The following is a 9,067-nucleotide window of genomic DNA, read 5'->3' on the forward strand; positions in this document are numbered from 1 at the left end:
TTTGCATCAAGTACCACATCATAAATTACTCAGCTCTCCATGTATTGACCAATATTGAAATAAAGTAGGCCTAAGTGTCCTTTAAAAATGAGGCTGAGATTTTTACAGTAATCCTAAAAAAGTGCATTTAATATTATTGTAAGCCTGTAACATTATATACAGTTGCAACATATACCCACTTTTAAGGAAAACTAATAATAATAATTATAATAATAAATTCCACTAGTGATTAAATTCAAGTATTGCACATGAACACAATTGTACCTAAATGAATGTTTAAAAACTAAAATATAAAATAATTTGTGTTTTGTACGCTTTGCTGCATTGGCTTTCAGGTCGTGTTTCCACTGCTTGGTCATTTTTGTATTGTCTTCAGAGGAATAGCAACATGCAATCATGATTAAGTTTAACAGAATGTTTCACCAGAGAACACAAGAACATTTCACATTTTATTTCATTTCATTTATTTATTTATTTTTTTGCCACAGTGCAAGTCAACGTCATCACATCAAAACCGGTCTTCCTCACGTGGTCTTCAAAACAAGTTTCTCATGTTGGGACTTGATTTTGTGTTTGTAATGACGAGTAGCTTTATGAGAACAGATGTTACTGGGTGGCTTAATTCATGGCCCGTGCATGCAACGACAAGTAGTTAAACTGGATTTTCTAAGATTTGGTTTGATCACAGTGGAAGGTTTATTTATTTACTTTTGGTATGGATAGTATATCAACAAGTGGCTACAATGGCTCCATGCCATGAGCTAGTAAATTAGCCAGCATTAGTTAGCGGTTGGATTCAGCCATTCGATTAATGTTACGTAATAACTATAATTTACTTTTTCAACCTTTCACCGTGAATCCACCTTCTGTCTGTCCCATGCATTTGTACATGTTGCACTCGCTAGCTAAAGATTTGAAAGGTGATGTGTCACATGACAGCGTCACAGTGACAGATTAGCACAGGCAACATTTTACAAAATCATATGATTTTCATCTGGTTTTTGTTCATGAACTAAAATATCCATAGATTTTAGTCCAGGTTTATTAAATACAAGTACATTTTTGTTTCGTCTTCTTGAGTCGACGGAAATGTATACTGATTTAGTCCCACTTATTGTTTAAAACTCCTTCACTGCCTTTGACAAGTATACTTGCCAATTATATTTTTTCGAGCGATGATAATGGGGGATAATCTGATTATGCTCCACTGTAAATTTCATACTTGGAAACAACTTGACTGATGCCCAACCACTGGTAGATGACATCATTGCCCTATTTATACGAAATAAACAGAGTCCATGGGAGAAATGGCTGTATTTTGGCAAACCTACAATTTTCTACTGTCAAATGTAAAAGAAAGGGACGAGACAAAATGTAGGGAGTGTATTCTGTAATTTGGTAGATTCGTTTTATATATAATTATTGAACGTAATATCGCATGGGTATTAAAAATTTCGAATTTTTCTAAAATGGCTGGCAGCGAATGAGTTGGTTTTAGTCTAGTCACGTCTAGTTTTAGTCTGGTGAAATATGTGTGTTGACGAAATTATTTTTGTTTCATTTATGTTGATGAAATTACTAGTTTATCAAAGGCGTCAGTGAGGGGGTTAAAAATTCTACGACTTGACTCAGGAGCGGCAGATCTAACAGAAGCAGTAGAATGAAAGTCGACATCAAAGCAAACAGCCATATGATCAGATATCACGTTTTCCACTATTTCTAGATTTGACACCGGGAGTCCATAAACAAGAACCAGGTCTAGAGAATGACCTCTTTCATGTGTGGGACCAGACACACACTGCACGAGGTTAAATGAGTCAATAAGTCTTAAAAAGTCCTTAACCAGTGGTTTATCAGTACAGCACACATGAATATTAAAGTCCCCCATGATGAGGATATGATCATATTTTAGCATGATTTCGGCAAGAAGATTCACAAAGTCATTTAAAAAGCCCTTATTGTATCTGGGAGGTCGATAGATGACACAGCACAGCACAATGACGGTTTGGTTGACTTCAAAGAAAATGGCTTCAAAGCTGTTGATCGGTGTGGTAAATAGACATCGTTTACATTTAAAATAGTTTTTAAAAATACTCGCCGTTCCTCCACCTCGGCCCGACGCCCTCGGAACGTCAAAGTAAGCACAGCCAGGTGGTAGTAATTCAATCATAGCAGTGGAATCACCGGCGACAGACCAGGTCTCCGTCAGGCATAGGAAATCCAAGTTGTTGGAGAGGAAAAACTCCCTCAAAATAAGCGTTTTGTTTGTCAACGACCGCACATTTAATAGCGCGATCCTTGGACGGCTCTTCCGTTCGACGGTCTCGGGGAAGCTCCTTGATAGGCTGGAGGTCGGCACCGCAGTGAAGCAGAGGGGGGGCACCTCGAGATGGAAGGGGCGAGGGAGCTGGAGATGCAAAAAAAAATATTCAATCCGCGTATTCAGGCGATTTTTTTCCAGGTACTCAGTAAAAAAAAAAAAACTTTTGCAATGAAGTAATCACGTTTTCTCAAATCGTGATATTATTGCAAATGCAATTAATTGTTCATCCCTAATCTCTATTTTCAATTCACAAACATCACTTTATGTACACAGTAAGTAAATTTAATGAGCTGTTGCTAGACAGAAGATGGTGATGAATGTGTAGTATTTTGGTGTGAAAGTACATGCTGGAAAAACGACACGCTTAGATATTAACATCTTCAAAAGCACTTTGCCATTGATTGAGCTGATTTACAAAACATGGAACGTGAAAACCCAAGACAGAAATGCTAAGCGTGCCATTTGTCCACAGTGATGTGTGAGGTGGAATAAGGAAGTCCGTACCAGTTTTCCTTTGCCTTTTGTCCAAGAGTTCTCCCAGGTGATCTCGAAAACGCTTGGCCTCCTCACTAACAAAGTTCAGGCCCACTTGGCTTGACTGAAGGTTTGGGATGAGGGTGGGAGAAACATTAGAATGAACACAAAAACAAAGCAAGGGCACAAGTCATTTTCATTTCAAATCATACAACACATGAATCTGTACAATGAGTGCATTATTGTACAAATTTGATTTTTATGATGTGCACAATGCACACAAGTGTAGAGTCTCTTATCACCACAATTTACTTTGAGTCTCGCTAAAGACTTTTCTTTTTGACAAAAATGTATCAGAAGTTGGAACATTCTTCTCAGGGTTTTTACCTTTATCCTAAAAGTCACTTTAAACTTCCCTATTCCTATTTTGTTTCATGGATTATTTGGACAATGTGAGGTAAAAAAGGCAAAAACTACAGTGGGGATGTAAAGTTTGGGCACCCCAAGTAAAAGTTTGTATTACTGTATTGTATAGAAAAAGAAAAGAAAAAGGGATGGTCAACTGTTTTTGTTAGACATTAAAAACTGGTTTCAAATTGATGATGTGTGTCTTTGTCAGTATGATGCAAATGGTGTCTCCTTCAAGCATCCGGGCTGGAATCATAATAATACATCATCAATATGGTAGCGGGGAAAAAAAGAAAAGAAGGTGAAAGTCAACTCACGTCTCCAGCAAATGTGATGAAGTATGATGCGGAGTGGTTGACGTTAAAGTTGTTGTACAGGTCCTGTTCAAACAGCATCTTACCGTCCTGTTACAAGAAGACTTCGTTAGGTGCCTGATGTGCTGCAGACGCGCGACCGTGGCGCACGTGCATACTTCGGTGTCAAAGACTTGGATGAAATAGGACCCCTGTGGGTTGTACTTCATCAGCCTGGCCATTCCGCGACATTTCTTGGTCCAGGCGGTGTTCCGGTGTGCGATGAACACTTGCACCACTGCCGAGGACAACGTCTAGATGGGGGAAAGGGAAAAAGCAACAGAGTCAAGCCAAGCTGTCAACCCAAAGTGGTTCTCAAACTGTGGCACACAGGCACCGTCTAGTGGTAAGCTCGCAAATCACACAAAGGTAAAGTTGTTGTACAGGTCGTATTCAAACAGCAGCTTACCATGCTGTTACAAGACGACTTCGGCCGGACTCCTCGTCGGATTTGGTCCAGGAGCGCGTCTCATCCAGTGTTGGATGCGGGCCGATCTTTCAGCTCCACCTTCTTCAGATGGGTGCCTTCGCGGATCTGACTCAGCAAGGCCGACTTACCAACGGCGAGTGGCAGGATGCCATCCACGACTCCGTTGGCCTCAAAGGATGCCGGCGGGGGTCCCGGAGGGGATGGAGGAGGAGGAGGGGGCGGCGCTCCCCCAAAGTTAGGAATAGAGGATGTTGGGGGCGGCCCCGGTGTCGAGGTGTGGGCTGGCGGCGGGGGCAGGGAGGCTCGTCTGGGCGGAGGCGGCGGGGGAGCGGCCATGCCTGGCTGGGATGGAGGCGGCGGCAGAGGTGCGGAGACAGGGGCTCGGGAGGGCCGAGGGGGCAGCGGGGCGCCTCGCCCTCGGGCGGGAAGTGAAGGTGGCGGGGCTGACCCGTGGTGAGGGGGAGGGGGAGGAGGGCCGCCTTGAGATGGAAGGGGCGGAAGGGGCGGGGGAGCTGGAGATGCAGAAAAAAAAATGTATATATATTCAATCCATGTATTCAGGTGATTTTTCTCCAGGTACTCAGGAAAAAAAAAAACCCCAAAGGCATGTTAGACTCCTTGCCCTGCCTCAAACACTGATAAGTAGGTTTACAAATGGTTGGATGGATAAACAAGTACCCAAACTGCAGTCTTTTTTTATTTTTTATTTTATTTTATTTTATTTTTTTAGCCAAAGCCCGTGAAGGCACCACGCAGTTACACTGTCACGCCACTGAAGGGCAGCGTCCACTCATTCGGTTTCATTTCATTGTTTGCCAACATCTTATGCGCTTGTTTTTTTTTTCCAGCCTGATGGGAACCGGTAAATTTTTCACAAACTCACACCTTTGCAAAGCAGAGCACTTAAACATTTTTGTGCAATTCTATAGTTTTGTGGAAAAGTTGGAGTTTCGCAATGAAATGACAAGACTTCTTTGAAAAACATTTTCAAATTAGCCTGTTAAATAGCTTAAACGGGGGAAAAAAATCCAAAAACTAAATTGCACTGAATGCACAAAAAATGGAGATGTCTGCCTTTGTGTTTGAACATTTCTATTTTTTTTATGAAAAATCCTGTGCTGATATGAACTGACATGAGTGGTATGTCACAGCAGACCATGCATGGAAACGTACCACTGCACCTGGGAGGCCCAAAGGATAAACCCACCACAGCGGTTACGTCGCCATCTTAAAAGGTGAATGCCAGTGTCAGTTATTTTCATTGCGACAAACACACACATTTGTCTTTGTATTATTGTGGGGACTTTTCATTGACGTAATGCCTTTCCCTAACCTCAACCATCAAAAATTATTGTCTACCCCTATTCCTTACCATAACCCAATTGCAACCTAAACTGTAAAACGAAGTCTTAACCATCACAAAGAGGTCTGAATAGCTTGTGGGGACCAACAAAATGTCCTCAAAATTTCAACGCCGGACCCAAGCTGCCGACGCCGTCTCCCGCCCTATTGCCGCTTGAGAAGTAGTTTGTTTGTTTAAATCCTGTATTTAAAAAGTGCATTTTCCTGAGTGAAACCAGCAGACAGGCCCTTTAAGGAAAGGACGACGTTGCATTTGCTATACCAGAATTTGCAACTTGCACTATTTTACAAAACAGCACCTATGTATACAATAAGTACATTTAATGAGCTGCTGCGAGACTGAAGATGGTGATGAATGTGTATGTGTGGTATGTGATTACATGCTGGGAAAACGACACGCTTAGATGTTAAAATTTACAAAAGCACTTTGCCATTGACTGAGCTGATTCACAAACATGGGAAGTTCAAACCCAAGACAGAAATGCTAAGCGTGCCATCGGTCCACAGTAATGTGTGACGTGCAATAAGGAAGTCAATACCAGTTTTCCTTCGCCTTTTGCCCAAGAGCTCTCCCAGGTGGCCTCGGAACCGCTTGGCCTCCTCCTCACTCGCAAAGTTCAGGCCCACTTGGCTCGACTGAAGGTTTTGGGTGAGGATGGGAAAAACATTAGAATGAACACAAAAACAAAGCAAGGGCACAATTCCTTTTCACTTCAAATCATACACAGATGACTCTACAATGAGTGCATTATTTTACAAATTTGATTTTGATGATGTGCACAATGCACACAAGTGATTAGTCCCTTATCACCACAATTTACTGTGCCACATAGCTCATGGTCTGCTGTTGCATCACAGATAAATTGAGTCTTGCTTAAGACTTTTCTTTTTGACAAAATGTCAAGGTAGGCAAATCAGAAGTTGGAATTATTTTACAAATTTGATTTTGATGATGTGCACAATGCACACAAGTGATTAGTCCCTTATCACCACAATTTACTGTGCCACATAGCTCATGGTCTGCTGTTGCATCACAGATAAATTGAGTCTTGCTTAAGACTTTTCTTTTTGACAAAATGTCAAGGTAGGCAAATCAGAAGTTGGAACATTGTTCTCAGGGTTGTTTCCCCAACTATATACAGGGTGTCCTAAAAGTCACTTTAAACTTCCCATTTCCTATATTGTTTCATGGATTATTTGGACAATGTGAGGTAAAAACGGCAAAAACTAAAAGTGGGGATGTAAAGTTAGGGCAACCCCAAGTAAAAGTTTGTATAGAAAACGAAAATAAACAGGAACAGTCAACTATTTTTGTAGATATTAAAAACTAGTTTCAAATTGATGGTGTTTTTGTCAGTATGATGAAAATGGTGTCTCCTTCAAGCATCTGGGCTAGAATCATAATAATACATCATCAATGTGGTAGCGGGGGAAAAAAGAAAAGAAGGTGAAAGTCAACTCACATCTCCAGCAAATGTGATGAAGTATGATCTGGAGGGCTGGTTTACGTAAAAGTTGTTGTACAGCTCCTGTTCAAACAGCATCTTACCGCCCTGTTATAAGACAACTTCGTTAGGTGTCTGATGTGCAGCAGACGCGCGACCGTGACGCACGTGCATACCTTGATGTCAAAGACTCGGATGAAATAGGACCGCTGTGGGTTGTCCTTGATCAGACAGGCCACGCCGCAACATCTCTTGGTCCAGGTGGCGTTCCGGTCTGCGATGAACACTTGGACCACTGCCGAGGACAACGTCTAGATGGGGGAAAGCACACAGCAACAGAGTCAGGCCGCAGAAATCTCATGTGATCACACTTGATCTCTCAAACACAACACCATTTACCAAAACAAAACAAAAAATAAGATACAGTGTTCCCTCGTTTTCCGCTGGGGTTAGGTTCCAAAAAATACCCGCAATAAATGAAATCCGCGAAGTAGTTAGCTTTATGTTTTACAACTCTTATAAATGTTTTAAGGCTCTAAAATCCCCGACCGCACTATTTATACACTTTTCTCATTGAGGCATTTACATGTTCTCACATTTCTCTCTTGTTCAAACATTGACAATGTTCAAACCTTCATAAATTTTATAAAATGGGTATATTGCTGTAATAAAATATGCAAAATTGCACTTTAAAAAAAATCCGCGATACAGCGAGACCGCGAAAAGTGAACCGCGTTATAGCGAGGGAAGACTGTATAGCTGCTGTAATAATACGTAGGGCGCACTGATTAGCACAGTTTTCATATGAGTTTTATTTTGAAATGCAACACCAGATTTTGATCAAAGGACTTTGCTTGAATAACTGGGTTGGTGTAACAGCTTTTATTTTGAAGGTGGCCAACGCAGCGGCATGTGGGCAGTGGATGCTGGTCTGACCGCAGTGATGAATCGTCCCATTAGTCAGCACTGTCCCTTGCCAAGCCTTGTCGGCAAATTCCCTCAGTGACACATTTCCCGAAAACAACCCAGGTTCGGCTACCAGCACACAAACCTTTCTTGCAAGCTGTTGATTGACTTAGCAGCAAACTGACCACGGGGCTAACACCACTCTCACCATGTCAGCTCAGTTGCGTCGGTGTTAAATCGGAAAGCAACATTACCTGGGTGACTTCAGGTGTGTCAAGCGCCAACTTTGAGGCGTCGAGGCTTAAAAAACAAAAACAAAAAACTGATTACAACTCAGTGCTTGGTCGACTGCGAGCGTTCTGAGCGAAGTTCGACGTCGCCGCTCGCTCCCCTCGCCGCCTCGGCTGTCAAAACAACCCTCCCTACTCCCATAGGAAAAGAAAAACGAACACTATCTTCAAACGAGCGTTGTTAAACAGGAAGCGTGGCGCAAATGAGACAAAATAGCGCAGGTTATAATTGGAAAAACAAAAGGTTTAGAAGAAAACTTACGATGCATTTCCTGTCAAGGTGGTTAAAAAGGTAGTCATTCTCTTGACGCGTCAGTAGTATGGAACCGACATTTGTTTGCTTATGAGGTCCACTCATTGTTAACCAAACGATAACGTTTACTCGAGAAAGTTAACTCAGTCCGGAAAGATCCATAACAAAATCCCCGGATCATCCGTGGTCTTCCTTCGTCAAATTCCCGCTCTTGAGTGGAGATGTTACGCTCGAGCCTTCCTGCTCGAATCAGATTCGAGCAAATGAAGCGGAGGCGTGTCGAAGCAGTGTTCCGACTATGGAGTCACAGGAGTGACAAAATTAATAGGAAATAAAAACACATAATACAAAAGAAATTATAAAATGTGAAAATATGAAATATAAAGACATTCAATAAAAGAAGAATATTTACTAATGCAGACATACAACGGCATTGAAACTGCTTCAGAAATGCTGAAATTCACATGACCACTATAAACGAGGCCTCGAACGTCACAGACGTGTCAGCGACTTCACGCTGTTTCGCGGGAAAGATGAACTCGGTCTTTAAACCTGCCTGTAGTAATTAAGCCCTACAAATTACGAAAGGTTATGATCATTCGGCTAAAATATTTTTTCCATTCTAGGATTATGGAAATACGTATAATAAAAACAATATCCCTGTTCACAAGCACTGCACTATACACATTAAATTCTGTAGAGTAAATTTGACTCTATTTAGAGTGGGACCAAATAAATAGTTTAGAGTAATATTTACACTTGGAAGAGCATAAAATAAAGAATTTAAAATATAAATAAATAAATAAATAAAAGTAAAAAAAAA

General features: G+C 41.4%; 1 protein-coding gene across 1 annotated transcript; it reads right to left on the minus strand.

The window, feature by feature from the left end:
• Positions 1 to 476: 476 nt before the first annotated feature.
• LOC144004173 (uncharacterized) lies at positions 477 to 8,489 on the minus strand. The gene is made up of 9 exons (XM_077501191.1): positions 8,254 to 8,489; positions 6,972 to 7,106; positions 6,814 to 6,903; positions 5,890 to 5,986; positions 3,968 to 4,500; positions 3,678 to 3,812; positions 3,523 to 3,609; positions 2,828 to 2,921; positions 477 to 2,407 (listed from the first exon to the last, which is right to left on the minus strand). The coding sequence occupies exons 1-5, from the start codon at positions 8,347 to 8,349 to the stop codon at positions 4,028 to 4,030; spliced, it is 891 nt and encodes a 296-aa protein (XP_077357317.1). The 5' UTR covers positions 8,350 to 8,489; the 3' UTR covers positions 477 to 2,407; positions 2,828 to 2,921; positions 3,523 to 3,609; positions 3,678 to 3,812; positions 3,968 to 4,027.
• Between the last annotated feature and the right edge of the window lie 578 nt (positions 8,490 to 9,067).

Source organism: Festucalex cinctus, chromosome 16, assembly GCF_051991245.1.
Source record: "Festucalex cinctus isolate MCC-2025b chromosome 16, RoL_Fcin_1.0, whole genome shotgun sequence".
NCBI lineage: Eukaryota > Metazoa > Chordata > Actinopteri > Syngnathiformes > Syngnathidae > Festucalex > Festucalex cinctus.